The sequence below is a fragment of the Gorilla gorilla genome, chromosome 14 (assembly GCF_029281585.2).
Source record: "Gorilla gorilla gorilla isolate KB3781 chromosome 14, NHGRI_mGorGor1-v2.1_pri, whole genome shotgun sequence".
In the NCBI taxonomy this organism is placed as follows: domain Eukaryota; kingdom Metazoa; phylum Chordata; class Mammalia; order Primates; family Hominidae; genus Gorilla; species Gorilla gorilla.
In genome coordinates this window covers 78,361,150-78,377,976 of record NC_073238.2, presented here as the reverse complement: position 1 = coordinate 78,377,976, position 16,827 = coordinate 78,361,150, and the positions used below count along the sequence as shown (strand labels likewise).

The window sequence follows — 16,827 nt, the reverse complement described above, 5'->3', positions numbered from 1 at the left end:
CCCCACCCAGCGATGGGGGTCCTGAGAGCCGAGGGGGATGAGGGGCTGGCTCTCAGTACCTGCCTCGTGGGGGGTGCCTCCCCCTCCTGCGATGGAGGTCCTAAGAGCCAGAGGGGGAAGAGGGGCTGGCTCTCAGTCCCTGCCTCGTTGGGGGTGCCTCCCCCCCTCTGCGATGGCGGTCCTGAGAGCCGGGGGGGATGAGGGGCTGGTTCTCAGTCCCCGCCTCGTCGGGGGTGCCTCCCCCCCTGCGATGGGGGCCCTGAGAGCCAGGGGGGAAGAGGGGCTGGGTCTCATTCCGTGCGTCGTTGGGGGTGCCTCCCCCCCCTGCGATGGGGGCCCTGAGAGCCAGGGGGGAAGAGGGGCTGGCTCTCAGTCCCCGCCTCGTGGTGGTTGCCTCCCCCCTCTGCGATGGGGGTCCTGAGAGCCAGGGGGGATGAGGGGCTGGCTCTCAATCCCCGCCTCGCCGTGGGTGCCTCCCCCACTGCGATGGGGGCCCTGAGATTCAGGGGGGAAGAGGGGCTGGCTCTCAGTCCCTGCCTCATTGGGGGTGCCTCCCCCCCCCGCGATTGGGGTCCTGAGAGCCAGGGGGGGCAGAGGGGCTGGCTCTCAGTCCCTGCCTCGTGGGGGGTGCCTCCCCCCCTGCGATGAGTGTCCTAAGAGCCTGGGGCGGAAGAGGGGCTGGCTCTCAGTCCCCGGCTCGCAGGTGGTGCCACCCCCTCTGCGATGGGGGTCCCAAGAGCCAGGGGGGGAAACTGGGCTGCCTCTCAGCCACCACAAAATGGGGGGCCTTTATGTTCAGGTTTTGCGCAAGAGTCAGCTTATTTGCTTCTTCTTCTAGCAGGGCAGTTGCTGCCAAGGCCCTCCAACAGGGGAGCCATCCTTCAGAAACCCTGTCTAGTTGTTGAGAGACGTAGGCCACCGGCCTCAGCCGGGGCCCCACAGTTTGAGTGAAAAGTCCAGCTGCCATCTTTTCTCTCTCTAACACATACAATGGAAAAGGCTTTGTCAGATCGGGTAGCCCCGGGGCTGGGGCTGCCAGAAGTTTTTCCTTTAACTCATGAAAGACTTGCTGTTGTTGGGATCCCCATTCCAAAGCTTCCCAGTGCCCACCCCCTTTGTGACCTCATACAAAGGCTTGGCTAATACTACAGAATTTGGGATCCACAGTCTACAAAACCCCACAGCTCCTGAGAATTCTCTCGGCTGCCTTCGGCCCTTAGGCTCTGGTAGATTGCAAATAACCTGCTTTCTTTCTGTTCCCGGGCGGCGTCGGACCCCTGTCGGAGAGTAAATCCGAAGTAAGGTACCTGCCGTCGGCAGATTTGAGCTTTCTTCTTGGACACCCAATACCCACAGTCCTCCAGGTGAGTCCTAAGGATCTTAGTATCAGCGATGTGGATCCTAAGGCAGTGGGGGGAAGAGGGGATGGCTGTCACCGAACCCAAAATGGGCGGCCTTTATGTTCAGGTTTTGCCCAAGAGTCAGTTTATTTGCTTCTTGTACTATGAGGGCAGTTGATGTCACGGCCCTCAAACATGAGGGGCCATCCTTTAGAAACCCTGTCTAGTTTTTTAGACACGTAGGGCACCGGCCTCAGCCAGGGCACCAGAGTATCCGTTAAAAGTCCAGCTGCCATCTTTTCTCTATCTAACGCATTCAATGGAAAAGGCTTTGTCAGATCGGGTAGCCCCAGGGCTGGGGCTGCCAGAAGTTTTTCCTTTAACTCATGAAAGACTTGCTCTTCTTGGGATCCCCATTTCAAAGGTTCGTGGTCCCCGCCCCCTTTGTGACCTCATACAAAGGCTTGGCTAATACTGCAAAGTTTGGGATGCCCAGTCTACAAAACCCAACAGCCCCTAAGAATTCCCTCACCTGCCCCCTTTGTGACCTCATACAAAGGCTTGGCTAATACTGCAAAGTTTGGAATGCACAGTCTACAAAACCCCATAGCCCCTAAGAATTCCATCACCTGCCTTCTGCCCTTAGGCTCCGGTAGATTGCAAATGTCCTGCTTTCTTTCTGTTCCCGGGCTGCGTTTGGACCCCTGTCGGATAGTAAATCCCAAGTAAGGTACCTGCTGTGGGCAGATTTGAGCTTTCTTCTTGGACACCTAATACCACAGTCCTCCAGGTGGGTCCAAAGGTTCTTAGGATCCGCGATGGGGGTCCTAAGCCAGGGGGGGATGAGGGGCTGGCTCCCAGTCCCCGTCTCGCGGGGGGTGCCTCCCCCCTCTGCGATGCGGGTTGTAAGAGCCACAGGGGGAAGAGAGGCTGGCTATCAGTACCTGCCTCATGGGTGGTGCCTCCCCCCCACTGCGATGGGGGTCCTGAGAGCCGGGGGGATGAGGGGCTGGTTCTCAGTCCCCGCCTCGTGGGGGGTGCCTCCCTCCCTGCGATGGGGGCCCTGAAAACCAGGGGGGAAGAGGGGCTGGCTCTCATTCCGTGCCTCGTTGGGGGTGCCTCCCCCCCCCCTGCGGTGGGGGCCCTGAAAGCCAGGGGGGAAGAGGGGCTGGCTCTCAGTCCGTGCCTCGTTGGGGGTGCCTCCCCCCCTGCGATGGCTGTCCTAAGAGCTATAGGGGGAAGAGGGGCTGGCTCTCAGTCCCTGCCTCGTGGGGGTTGCCTCCCCCCTCTGCGATGGGGGTCCTGAGAGCCATGGGGGATGAGGGGCTGGCTCTCATTCCCCGCCTCGAGGTGGGTGCCTCCCCCCTGCGATGGGGGCCCTGAGAGCCAGGGGGGAAGAGGGGCTGGCTCTCAGTCCCTGCCTCGTGGGGGGTGCCTCCCCCTCCTGCGATGGAGGTCCAAAGAGCCAGAGGGGGAAGAGGGGCTGGCTCTCAGTCCCTGCCTCGTTGGGGGTGCCTCCCCTCCTCTGCGATGGGGGTCCTGAGAGCCGGGGGGGATGAGGGGCTGGTTCTCAGTCCCCGCCTCGTCGGGGGTGCCTCCCACCCAACGATCGCGGTCCTAAGAGCCGGGGGCGGAAGAGGGGCTGCCTCTGAGTCCCTGCCTCGTGGGGGGTGCCTCCCCCTCCTGCGATGGTGGTCCTAAGAGCCAGAGGGGGAAGAGGGGCTGGCTCTCAGTCTCTGCCTCATGGGGGGTGCCTCCCCCCCCTGCGATGGGAGTCCTGAGAGCCGGGGGGGATGAGGGGCTGGCTCTCAATCCCCGCCTCGCCGTGGGTGCCTCCCCCACTGCGATGGGGGCCCTGAGATTCAGGGGGGAAGAGGGGCTGGCTCTCAGTCCCTGCCTCGTTGGGGGTGCCTCCCCCCCCTGCGATGGGGGTCCTGAGAGCCAGGGGGGGCAGAGGGGCTGGCTCTCAGTCGCTGCCTCGTGGGGGCTGCCTCCCCCCCTGCAATGAGTGTCCTAAGAGCCTGGGGCGGAAGAGGGGCTGGCTCTCAGTCCCCGGCTCGCAGGTGGTGCCACCCCCTCTGCGATGGGGGTCCCAAGAGCCAGGCGGGGAAACTGGGCTGCCTCTCAGCCACCACAAAATGGGGGGCCTTTATGTTCAGGTTTTGCGCAAGAGTCAGCTTATTTGCTTCTTCTTCTAGCAGGGCAGTTGCTGCCAAGGTCCTCCAACAGGGGAGCCATCCTTCAGAAACCCTGTCTAGTTGTTGAGAGACGTAGGCCACCGGCCTCAGCCGGGGCCCCACAGTTTGGGTGAAAAGTCCAGCTGCCATCTTTTCTCTCTCTAACACATACAATGGAAAAGGCTTTGTCAGATCAGGTAGCCCCGGGGCTGGGGCTGCCAGAAGTTTTTCCTTTAACTCCTGAAAGACTTGCTGTTGTTGGGATCCCCATTCCGAAGCTTCCCAGTGCCCACCCCCTTTGTGACCTCATACAAAGGCTTGGCTAATACTACAGAATTTGGGATCCACAGTCTACAAAACCCCACAGCTCCTGAGAATTCTCTCGGCTGCCTTTGGCCCTTAGGCTCTGGTAGATTGCAAATAACCTGCTTTCTTTCTGTTCCCAGGCGGCGTCGGACCCCTGTCGGAGAGTAAATCCGAAGTAAGGTACCTGCCGTCGGCAGATTTGAGCTTTCTTCTTGGACACCCAATACCCACAGTCCTCCAGGTGAGTCCTAAGGATCTTAGGATCAGCGATGGGGGTCCTAAGGCAGTAGGGGGAAGAGGGGATGGCTGTCACCGAACCCAAAATGGGCGGCCTTTATGTTCAGGTTTTGCCCAAGAGTCAGCTTATTTGCTTCTTGTACTATCAGGGCAGTTGATGCCACGGCCCTCAAACAGGGGGGCCATCCTTTAGAAACCCTCTCTAGTTGTTTAGACATATAGGCCACCGGCCTCAGCCAGGGCCCCAGAGTATCGGTTAAAAGTCCAGCTGCCATCCTTTCTCTATCTGACGCATTCAATGGAAAAGGCTTTGTCAGATCGGGTAGCCCCAGGGCTGGGGCTGCCAGAAGTTTTTCCTTTAACTCATGAAAGACTTGCTGTTGTTGGGATCCCCATTTCAAAGGTTCGTGGTCCCCGCCCCCTTCGTGACCTCATACAAAGGCTTGGCTAATACTGCAAAGTTTGGGATGCACAGTCTACAAAAGCCCACAGCTCTTAAGAATTCCCTCACCTGCCCCCTTTGTGACCTCATACAAAGGCTTGGCTAATACTGCAAAGTTTGGAATGCACAGTCTACAAAACCCCATAGCCCCTAAGAATTCCCTCACCTGCCTTCTGCCCTTAGGCTCCGGTAGATTGCAAATGTCCTGCTTTCTTTCTGTTCCCGGGCTGCGTTTGGACCCCTGTCGGATAGTAAATCCCATGTAAGGTACCTGGTGTCGGCAGATTTGAGCTTTCTTCTTGGACACCTAATACCACAGTCCTCCAGGTGGGTCCTAAGGTTCTTAGGATCCGCGATGGGGGTCCTAAGCCACGGGGAGATGAGGGGCTGGCTCTCAGTCCCCGCCTCGTGGGGGGTGCCTCCCCCCTCTGCGATGCGGGTTCTAAGAGCCACAGGGGGAAGAGGAGCTGGGTCTCAGTACCTGCCTCGTGTGGGGGTGCCTCCCCCCCACTGCGGTGGGTGTCCTGAGAGCCAGGGGGGCAGAGGGACTGGCTCTCAGTCCCCGCCTCGCAGGGGGTGCTTACCCCCTGCGATGGAGGTCCTAAGAGCCTGGAGCGGAAGAGGGGCTGGCTCTCAGTCCCTGCTTCGTGGGTGGTGCCTCCCCACCCAGCGATGGGGTCCCTGAGAGCCAGGGGGGAAGAGGGGCTGGCTCTCAGTCCGTGCCTCATTAGGGGTGCCTTCCCCCCTTGCGATGGGTGTCCTAAGAGCCAAGGGGGTATGAGGGGCTGGCTTTCAGTCCCCAGCTTGTGGGGGGTGCCTCCCCCCCTGCGTTGGGGATCCTAAGAGCCAGGGGGCGGAAGAGGGGCTGCCTCTGAGTCCCTACCTCGTGGGGGGTGCTTCCCCCTCCTGCGATGGTGGTCCTAAGAGCTATAGGGGGAAGAGGGGCTGGCTCTCAGTCCCTGCCTCGTGGGGGTTTCCTCCCCCCTCTGCGATGGGGGTCCTGAGAGCAATGGGGGATGAGGTGCTGGCTCTCATTCCCCGCCTCGCGGTGGGTGCCTCCCCCCCTGCGATGGGGGCCCTGAGAGCGAGGGGGGAAGAGGGGCTGGCTCTCAGTCCATGCCTCGTTGGGGGTGCCTCCCCCCACCTGCGATTGGTGTCCCAAGAGCGGAGGGGGAAGACAGGCTGGCTCTCAGTCCCCGCCTCGTGGGGGGTGCCTCCCACCCAACGATGGGGGTCCTAAGAGCCTGGGGCAGAAGAGGGGCTGCCTCTGAGTCCCTGCCTCGTGGGGGGTGCCTCCCCCTCCTGCGATGGTGGTCCTAAGAGCCAGAGGGGGAAGAGGGGCTGGCTCTCAGTCTCTGCCTCATGGGGGGGTGCCTCCCCCCCGTGATGGGAGTCCTGAGAGCCGGGGGTGATGAGGGGCTGGCTCTCAATCCCCGCCTCGCCTTGGGTGCCTCCCCCACTGCGATGGGGGCTCTGAGAGCCAGGGGGGAAGAGGGGCTGGCTCTCAGTCCCTGCCTCATTGGGGTGCCTCCCCCCCCTGCAATGAGTGTTCTTAAGAGCCACGGGGGGAAGAGGGGCTGGCTGTCAGTCCCCGTATGTGGGGGGTGCCTCCCCCCTGCGATAGGGGTCCTAAGAGCCTGGGGCGGAAGATCGGCTGGCTCTCAGTCCCCGCCTCGCGGGTGGAGCCACCCCCTCTGCGATCGGGTTCCCAAGATCCAGGGGGGGATAAAGGGCTGGCTCTCAGCAACCATAAAATTGGGGGCCTTTATGTTCAGGTTTTGCCCAAGGGTCAGCTTATTTGCTTCTTGTACTAGCAGGGCAGTTGCTGCCAAGGCCCTCAAACAGGGGGGCCATCCTTTAGAAACCCTCTCTAGTTTTTCAGAGATGTAGGCCACCGGCCTCTGCCAGGGCCCCACAGTTTGGGTTAAAAGTCCAGCTGCCATCTTTTCTCTCTCTAACACATACAATGGAAAAGGCTTTGTCAGATCGGGTTGCCCCAGGGCTGGGGCTGCCAGAAGTTTTTCCTTCAACTCATGAAAGACTTGCTGTTCTTGGGATCCCCATTCCAAAGGTTCCCGGTTCCCGCCCCCTTTGTGACCTCATACAAAGTCTTGGCTAATACTACATAGTTTGGGATCCACAGTCTACAAAACCCCACAGCTCCTGAGAATTCTCTCGCCTGCCTTCGGCCCTTAGGCTCCGGTATCTTACAAATAACCTTCTTTCTTTCCGTTCCTTGGTGGCGTCGGACCCATGTGGGAGAGTAAATCCCAATTAAAGTACCTGCTGTCGGCAGATTTGAGCTTTCTTCTTGGACTCCTAATACCCACAGTTCTCCAGGTGTGTCCTAAGGATCTCAGGATCAGCGATGGGGGTCCTAAGGCAGGGGTGGAAGAGGGGCTGGCTCTTACTCCCCTGCGATGGGGGTCGTCATATCCACAGGGCGAGAGGGGGGTGATATGACTGCCTGCATCGCGGGTGGCGCCCGCCCCCCTGCGATGTGGATCGTCTTATTCAGGATGTGAAAGGTGGGCGATATTACTCCTCGCGTGGGTGGGGGTCGCCCGCCCCACTGCGACGTGGATCATAATATCCAGAGGGTTGGAGGCCGGTGATATTACTCCCTGCATCGCGGGGGGCACTCGCCCCCCTGCGATGTGGATGGTCATATACAGGGGGCCATAGGGTGGTGATATTACTCCTGGATTTTTCCTTGGATCCTTTCTATACTGCCACCCTCGGTTCACACCCTGGAACATTATCTTCCATATTCTAGCGAGATGCCGCTTCTAAAGTCGCAGGAGGTATACACCCTTCAATATTATTCGTAGTTTTGTAGGGGAATGTTAAACCTGATGTCACAGGACTCTGTACACTGCGATGTTATTCCCAATGTCCTGCTTTACCTTAATAATAATGTCACATTGTGTGTACACCTAGTGGTGTTATTCTTATTCTCCTAAGGGGAGGTTGCGTTTATTGTGACACGGGGTATGTTCCTTTTGATATTATCCATAATGTCCTAGAGGGATGTCACCCCTTATGTCACAGGGTTTGTACACCTTGTGAAATTACTCGTATTATCCTCATAAGATGTAACTCCTCATATCACAGAGGGTGTACACTCCGTGATATTGTCGTCATATTCTAGGGAAATGTTACTTTTAATGTCACAGAGGGTGCACAGCTTGTGAATTATTCATTATAATTTTGTGGGATGTTACCCCTAATGTCACACGGCGTGTACACACTGTGATGTTACGTGCAATATGCTATGGAAATGTTACTCGTAATTCAGAGGTCCTGTACACCCTTTAATATTCTTCATAGTCTTCTAGGAAAACGTTACTGCTAATGTCATAGGGCCTGTAGACCCTGTCATAAAATTCCTAATATCCTAGCGGGAGTTCACTACTAATTTCACAATGTGTGTACACCCTTTGATATTATTTGTATTGTCCTGAAGAGATGTTACTACTGATGTCCCAATGCAGGTACATTCTCTGATCTTATTGGTTATATCCTCGGGGGATGTTACTTCTAATGTCACATGAGGTGTCCTCCCTGTGTTCTATTTCGTAATATCCCACGGCAATTTTACTTTTAATGACACAGGGGGTGTACACATTGTGATATTATTCGTGATATTCTAGAAAGATGTTACTCCTAATGTCACAGGGCTGTACACCCTGTGATAGTATTCATAATTTCCCAGGGGTCTATACTCCTATTGGCACAGACGATAACACCCTGTGACATTATTTGTAATATTCTAGCGAGATGATACTCCTCATGTCACAGGGGGTGTACACCCCCTATTATTATTCTTACTATTCTAGGGGGATGTTACTCCTAATGTCACAGGGATGTACACCCTGTGATATTATTCATAGTGTACCAGAGGAATATTAGCACTAATGTCACAATGTGTGTACACCTTGTGATATTATTTGTCATATCCTAATGTCACAGGGGGTGTGTTCCATGTGACAGTCTTCCTAACATCCTAGACGGATATTGCTCCTAACTTCACAGGGTGTGTACACCTTGTCACATCATTCATAATATCCTAAAACTACATTATTCCTCAGGTCACAGGGGGTGTTCACCCTGTGATATTTTTCATCATAGTTTTGTGGGATGTTACTCCTAAAGTCACATGGGGTGTACACAGAGTCACACAGTGATATGAGTTGTAACATTCTATAGACATGTTACTTGTAAATCACAGGGGCTGTACCTCCTGTGATATGATTCCTAATATTCTAGGGGAATGTTGCTATTATTGTCACGGGGGTGTACACCCTGTGATATGACTCGTCATATCCCAGCGGAATGTTACTACTAATGTCACAATGCCTGTACACCCTGTGATACTATTTGTAATATCCTAAAGAGATGTTACTACTAAGGTCACAATGTATGTACACCCTCTGATATTATTTGTTATATCCTTGGGGGATGTTATTCCTAATGTCACATGGGGTGTACTCCCTGTCATATTATTCATAATATCCAAGGGGGATGTTATTTTTAATGTCACCGGGGGTGACATTACACATTAGAAATGCGTATTCAACACCTGTGATACTATTCCTAATATCCTAGGGGCATGCTCTTCCGAATGTCACATGGGGTGTACTCCATGTGTGTACACCTGCTGTGATATTATTCATAATATCCTAGGGGGATGTTACTCCTGATGACACAGGCGGTGTACACCATGTGTGTACCCCTCCTGTGTTATTATTCATAATATCCTAGGGGGATGTTTCTTTTAATGTCACAAAGTGTGTACAAAACGTCACAGAGGTGTACACGCTGTGACGTGATCTGTAATACCCTAGAAGGATGTTACTCCTAATGTGTCACAGGGGTGTACATGCTTTGATGTTATTTGCAATCTCATAGAGAGATATTACTTCAAATATCACAGTGCATGTACACACATAGTATATACCCTGTGATAGTATTCATAATATCCTAGGGAGATACAACTCCTGATATCACAGTGCGTGTACCCCGTGCGTGTACACCCTTGATGTTAGTCGTAATATCCAGGGTAAATATTACTCCTCATATCACACAGTGTGCACACCCTGTGATATTTTTCCTCATACTTTAGGGAGATATTGCTTCTAATATCACAGTGGGTGTACCCCATCTGTGTATACTCTGTGACAGTATATTCTATATCCTAGGGAGGTATTACTTCTAATATTGCATTGGGTGTTCACCCTGTGATATCATTCTTATTTGACCTTGCTGCCTTTTTTAACCCACACTACAAAAGGAATGGAACAGATAAGAAGATACTGAGATTGGACGGTGCTGCCGTGTGGCCGCCGCAGGACACTTTTAATATCCCTGTTCCTCAGGCTGTAGATGAAGGGGTTCAGCATGGAGGTGATCACCGTGTACATCACTGAGGCCACTGCAGCCTTTCTCGGGGAAGATGACACATCTGAACTGAGGTACCCTCCAACGCCTGTTCCGTAAAATCAGCAAACAACTGACAGGTGAGACCCACAGGTGGAGAAGGCCTTATACTTCCCACGTGATGATGAAACCCTCAGAATGGAGGAAACAATTTTATAGTAAGAGAAAAGGGTCCCCGAGATGGGAAGAAAACCAATTATGGCAGCAGGCAAATACATGATTATGTTATTGGTGAAGGTGTCACAACATGCAAGATGGGGGAGTTGACAAGGGTCACAGAAGAAACTAGGAATTTCCGCATCCTGGAAGCAGGTCATTTGTAAGGCAATCAAGTTGTGCAGCTGGGTGTCTAAAAGACTGAGAAAAAAAAAAAAAGACAAGAAAACTAGAAAGCCACAGAAACACGAGGTCATGATGGGGTTCCTAAGAGCCAGGGGTGGGAGAGGGGCTGGCTCTTACTTCCCGCATCGCAGGGGGTGCCTCACCCCCCTGCGATGGGGGTCCTAAGAGCCGGGTGGGGGGAGAGGGGCTGGCTCTTACTCCCCACATCGCGGGTGGTGCCTCACCCCCCTGCACTATTCACAATAGCAAAGACTTGGAACCAACCCAAATGTCCTTCAATGATAGACTGGATTAAGAAAATGTGGCACATATACACCCTGGAATACTATGCAGCCATAAAAAAGGATGAATTCATGTTCTTTGTAAGGACATGGATGAAGCTGGAAACCATCATTCTCAGCAAGCTATCACAGGGACAAAAAAAGCAAACACCTCATGTTCTCCCTCATAGGTGGGAATTGAACAATGAGAACACTTGGACACAGGAAGGGGAACATCACATACTGGGGCCTGTCATGGGGTGGGGAGAGGGGAGAGGGATAGGATTAGGATATATACCTAATGTAAATGACAAGTTAATGGGTACAGCGGTGTTGGTGTAACATGGGACATGCATACATATGCAAAAACTTGCACGTTGTGCTCATGTACCCTAGAACTTAAAGTATAACAACAACAAAAATATATATATATATATTTAAAATGAAGCTGTTTAGGTTTTAAAAGGCTCCTCCATGACAATTACTTATATAGCTGAAGAAATGGGAGACAAAAGGAGGGCTTCTCTGCCTCCCCAGGGTCTTGGTTTGCCTGGAGGATGGAAGGAAAATATAAGAAGCACTTGCAGATAGCATACAGTCTGACTTTGAATGATCAGATGTGAATATGTTTCTTGGGATTTGAGGGAGGTTGGACAAGGGGTAGGTGTGGAAGTGCAGAGTGAGTTGGAGAAAGAAGTCTGGCAAAGAAGTTGTAATGACTCAGGAAAGGGAATAGGGTTGTCTCTTTCCCTGTGGGTAGAGGTAGATATTTTAGGAAAAAAGAGAGAGAGAGAAAAAGGATAAAATTTTGTTATGATCCCCCCAAAACTTGTTATGTAAGATATATATCTACTGATAGGACATTTTGAAAATTAGTATCAGCTTTATATTTGGGCACATGATTTCACTGAGATGGTTCTTTGGCAGAGCAGATTAAAATGATGTTCCTGAAACGAAACTCGAGTCTCCAAAATAATTGGCTCATTTTAAGCAAAATATTATTGATGATCAACAGTGACTGGCACATAATAATTGTTTAAATATTTGTTGGCTAAGTCAGGGAATGAATGATATGCTTTGGCAATTACTGACAGTATATAAAGGTCTCAGGGAAGTAGAAGACATCCACACCTCAGAAGCATCTTCTTGAAACCCATCTCAATTCTCTCCTCTTGACAACATGTGTTGCCACTACTACGGCAACTCCTGTGGCTATGGCTCCAGCTATGGCTGTGGCTATGGCTCTGGTTATGGCTGTGGCTATGGCTCCAGCTATGGCTGTGGCTATGGAACTGGCTACAGCTGTGGCTATGGCTCCAGGTATGGCTGTGGCTATGGAACTGGCTACAGCTGTGGCTATGGCTCTGGCTCTGGCTGTGGCTATGGAACTGGCTACAGCTGTGGCTATGGCTCTGGCTCTGGCTGTGGTTATGGAACTGGCTACGGAACTGGCTACGGCTGTGGGTATGGCTGTGGTTATGGAACTGGCTATGGCTGTGGATGTGGCTCTGGCTCTGGCTACTGTGGCTACCAGCCATTTTGCTTTAGAAGATGCTCTTCTTCCTGCTAAAACATCACTGTCAGAGGACCATTTGCTTCTAAAATGACACGTCTAAAGATAATATTGATTCAAGGATTCATACTCCAAGATTTCTATATCAGAATTACATGCTTGACAGAGTCTTGGACCTCTAGCCTCACATTTCTTTGAATGAAATCATGGCCATAGGATCCACGGTGTCATCTGACTGTTTTCCAAATGTTATCTTTTGCTCCCTTAATCTCTGATTCTCTGTTATGACTGTGTTAATGATCATAACATCTACAATTGGGGAAATCAATCATTTGTAATAAAAATGGTTCTTTATTCCAAAAAAAATGTTTTAGTACAAAAGAGTCAAAAAGCTAAAATAAAATATAGTTTATAAAGCAAAAAATTATCAGTAAGCTAAGTTTAATGTATTATTGAAGAAATAAAATGTATTTTATACATTTACCCTAATGCCTAATGTTTAAGACATCTACTGTAGTGTACAGTAATATCCCAGGCCTTCACATTCACTCACTAATCACTCACTGATCCACCCAGAACAATTTTCAGCCCTGTAAGTGCCATTCGTGCTAAGTGGTCTATATAGGTACTGTTTTATTATTATTATTATTTTATACTGTGTTTTTACTGTATCTTTTCTAGATTTCAATAAGTTGAGATACACAAATATTTATTATTGTGTTACAATTGCCTGTATTATCCTATATGGTAACATGCTGTGCAGGTTTGTATTCTACAAGCAATAGGCTATACCTTATAACCTAGGTGTGTTCTAAGCTATACCATACAGGTTTATGTAAGTACACTGTGAAATCTGCATGGCAAACATCATTGCCTTATGATACATTTCTCAAATTTTCAGAACATATCCCTGTTGTTTAGCAGCACATGAATGTATTTGATTTATTGTCTTGATGTCCCTTTGCTTTCCCCATGTGTTACCATCAACTGCCTAATGAAACAGCCTGGGATTATGTAATGACTAACTTAGTGCTTTGAGTTTAATTCTTTTTCAGCCACTGTGGTATGTTGATTACTATATTAATAATGTGTCTCCTTTATGTGTTTTTAAATAGTTACTTGGTCATGAACTATTTATAAGCTTTGGAAACATGATTTCATTTATTCTGCAGGATAACTTCAGGAAGTGGGTATTAATTCTCACTGTATAAGTGAAGACATTAAGCACCAGAGTTTAAGTAGCTTGGTAAGTGTTATTCCAGTAATTAAATAGGCATAAATAGAGTTCAACTTTCTCAGTTCTATCTATAATTTCTCTCTATGTATGGGCTTATTTATATCAACCAGTATACACCTTGGTTTCAGCAATCAATTATTGACTTTCTTTAAAGAAGGAAGAGAAGAAAAAAGAGAAGAAAAAAAAAACCATAACCCTCTTTTACTATCAGACACCACATTTTTCTCTTCCACATTATCTTCTTTAAAGAACTGCATGTTGCAGAGTCCATGAGTGCAAGTGCTAGAAAGGCCAGGTAGAAATATTAAAAGTGATGCAGTTCAATACTGACAGTGATGAAATACAGAATGTATGGACCCTAATACACCATGGAATACTATGCAGCCATAAAAAAGGATGGGTTCATGTCTTTTGTAGGGACATGGATGAAGCTGGAAATCATCATTCTCAGCAAACTATCGCAGGGACAAAAAATCAAACACTGCATGTTCTCACTCATAGGTGGGAAATGAACAATGAGAACACTTGGACACCGGAAGGGGAACATCACACACTGGGGTCTGTCGTGGGGTGGGGGGAGGGGAGAAGGATAGCATTAGGAGATATACCTAATGTAAATGATGAGTTAATGGGTGCAGCAGACCAACATGGCACATGTATACATATGTAACAAACCTGCACGTTGTGCGCACATACCCTAGAACTTAAAGTATAATAAAAAAAAAAAAGAGAGAATGTATGGACCCTATAATCTCAAGGAGGGGCAGCAACCCGGTTGAATATTTTTTCAAGCCAGTTTAGGGAAAGATTGATAAGGTTTCCATTTTTTCAAAAGGACCCATAATCCAAATTTTTATATGAAGTCTAATTTTTAATTTGAGTTGGAAATTAAAATCAATGTGTTATTTATGTTATGATCTCCACTTTTGGTTCTATGAGATTATTACTTGTTTAACTCTCTGTAATCTGAATTCTGCCACCCACAAGCCATATTAATGGAGATCGTGAATGACTTACATATTGTCTTTTGAATACATATTAATTTGCATCTTAATTGACCTGCAAGAAGTTTAAAACTCTTCAGGTGTGTTTATCAAAAGATTCCTTCGTGTGACTTTTTATCTTTCTCTACTCTTTCATCAGTCTCATTTATTATTAAATTTCGGTTATCAGCTGCCTTGCCAATAACTGCCAACTCTAAACATTTATCACAGTTTACTATGCAAGCTTTATAGGAATATTAATATACTTCATATTCACATATTCAGTATACATCTTAAGTATTAATTCCCCAAACATATGATTGTCGTTCAGGAGACTTTCTTTGAACCTCAATAAATGTCATTACACTTTATAGCACTCTATTTTTGTTTCATAGAACTTCACTGTTTTATTAATCATTTCTTTGGATAATATCATATATCTTCTACAAAAGTATAATTTCTATAGGGAAGATAATTTTCTTTCTTATTTTTACTATGACATTTTAGCATCTACTATGCTGGCCAGCATGCCACATATTTGTCAATAAATAATGTATTGCCTCTCAGCTCCAAATTTACCCCGCAATCACTCTGCCATAATGTGTGGAATTCCTCTTGTATTTACTTCCTCATAGTGAGCACAGTATTCAAGCCTTCTCAGTAGAGGGCATCGGAGAGATGTTGTAGAGGAAAGGGCTCTCCTATGGTGCCTGGCTCCTTACAGTGAGTGGGTGGTGTGAGTGTAGGAACATCTAGAGGTGCTATACTTCAGAATCTGAGGTCCCTCAGGAATCTTACAGCTGGGGCTGGCTTCCTGCAGCCTTCTCAGCATGGACACCACAATTTCCAGGCTTCATACCTCCACAGGTTTTTTGATTCCCTCTGCCCACCTGTGTACCTGGGCCCTTGCTAACTTTTGCCTGTGGCCTGCTTGCAGTTAAGAATTTGTCATTAAAAAAAAAAAAAAAGAACTTGTCATTGGCAGCCGGGCGCGGTGGCTCACGCTTGTAATCCCAGCACTTTGGGAGGCCAAGGAGGGCGGATCACGAGGTCAGGAGATCGAGACCATCCTGGCTAACACGGTGAAACCCCGTCTCTACTAAAAATACAAAATTTAGCCAGGCGTGGTCGCGGGCGCCTGTGGTCCCAGCCACTCTGGAGGCTGAGGCAGGAGAACGGCATGAACCCGGGAGGCGGAGCTTGCAGTGAGCCGAGATCACGCCACTGCACTCCATCCTGGGCGACAGAGTGAGACCCCGTCTCAAAAAAAAAAAAAAAAAGACTTTGTCATTGGCTCACTCCTTCTATATCCTTTTACCTAGATCCACTGAAAGAGATTCAACTGTGTGGAACCTATGCCGCGGAGAATTGCTTTCTGCCATTGTTATTGTCCAGCAGTTGCCGAATAGCTCTGACCTGAGCAAAGCAGTGAAACGCGGTGCTGCTGAGTGGGTTGCCACTGCACCCTTTTCAACTACTAGTCTTGTGGAGAAAACACCCCTTCTAAAGTTTTTCTTCATTGAATACTGTCCCGCAGCTCCAGGGTACCATATAGAGTTTTCTTGTATTTTAGAGTTACTGTTTTATCAAAGTTTACCAGTCTTTTGTATTACATTTCTCCTGTCTAAATCAACTGTGTGGTTTCTACTCATTATGGATATAGATTGATACAAACTCAATAAATATTTTTGAATGAATAACTCCACAGTCCAAGTTATTTTAATCACTATACAAAATCTCCAGTTTCTTCCATATTTCTGAACATGGTAACTATGTATCAAGAGACAAACCACAGATTTAAAGAAGGTGTGGTCAAATTTTATAAGTGTTTATAACATTTGTAAATGTTTGGCATCTAGAATACATGTATAATTCCAACAAATAAATAAGAAAAAAATAAATAATCCAGTGGGATATTGGGCAAAATATTGAAACCAAAGTGTCATAAAAGAGGAAATATTACTTTTTAATACACGTGGAAAATGTGTACCCACCTGAGCAATCACATAATGCAAATGAAAGTTAAAACAAAATACAACAAGGCAAAAAAAATTCCCTTGCCTAAGCCTAATGTAAACAAACAAACAAAAATTCATCAAAAGACTATTAGTTTCTATACAGTCAAGGATAATGTCCAAAATCTGGAGCCGGGAACTGATTCAGTGAGGAAACCACGCTCACCACCATTAAAGATAAGTTGCTATAACTTACATGGGTGTCACTATTGTTTCAGTAACTTGATCTTGCCCCTACTGCTATTGCTACCAGTGAGAATTTTATAGTGCTTAAATGTATCATTATATCATAATTAAAATTCTGGGGAGTGGGTTAACCTAATTGGTAGAGCTTAGGTCATCGGGCATACCCTAGTTGCAACAGAGACCGAGATAATGATTACCGTTATCTTCAGCTTCTATAGTAGGTGGCAAGCTCTCCATTGCAACAACAAGCACAAAATAAAAGGTTTCTCAATCATATAAAGGTGTTAAGATACTGAGCAGCCGAAATGCACATATGTACATAAACAGACACTCTCATTACACATATGCCC

The 16,827-nt window shown here is 48.7% G+C and overlaps 1 protein-coding gene and 1 long non-coding RNA gene across 6 annotated transcripts; both read left to right on the top strand.

The window, feature by feature from the left end:
* Positions 1-247: 247 nt before the first annotated feature.
* On the top strand, positions 248-15,976 carry LOC134757010 (uncharacterized). Of its 3 annotated transcripts, XR_010130589.1 has the most exons (8): positions 248-1,364; positions 1,987-2,130; positions 3,964-4,064; positions 4,686-4,829; positions 6,699-6,842; positions 9,796-10,021; positions 13,229-13,302; positions 15,599-15,976. It is a non-coding gene; the product is annotated as an uncharacterized lncRNA (long non-coding RNA). The 3 variants fall into 3 exon arrangements; XR_010130588.1 differs by lacking the exons at positions 248-1,364; positions 1,987-2,130; positions 3,964-4,064; positions 4,686-4,829 and having other exon boundaries at positions 4,838-6,842; XR_010130590.1 differs by lacking the exons at positions 248-1,364; positions 1,987-2,130; positions 3,964-4,064; positions 4,686-4,829; positions 15,599-15,976 and adding an exon at positions 13,711-13,835 and having other exon boundaries at positions 4,838-6,842.
* Positions 10,745-12,702, top strand: LOC129526141 (keratin-associated protein 21-1). Of its 3 annotated transcripts, none has more exons than XM_063697403.1 (2): positions 10,745-11,755; positions 11,867-12,702. In XM_063697403.1, the coding sequence occupies exons 1-2, from the start codon at positions 11,724-11,726 to the stop codon at positions 12,111-12,113; spliced, it is 279 nt and encodes a 92-aa protein (XP_063553473.1). In that variant the 5' UTR covers positions 10,745-11,723; the 3' UTR covers positions 12,114-12,702. The 3 variants fall into 3 exon arrangements, with proteins under 3 accessions (XP_063553473.1, XP_063553474.1, XP_063553472.1); XM_063697404.1 differs by having other exon boundaries at positions 10,745-11,800; positions 11,963-12,702; XM_063697402.1 differs by having other exon boundaries at positions 10,745-12,702.
* Positions 15,977-16,827: the final 851 nt, after the last annotated feature.

Excerpts from the sequence above, each read along its gene's own strand:
- LOC129526141 (XM_063697402.1), top strand. The coding sequence starts at position 11,724 with ATGTGTTGCCACTACTACGGCAACTCCTGTGGCTATGGCTCCAGCTAT.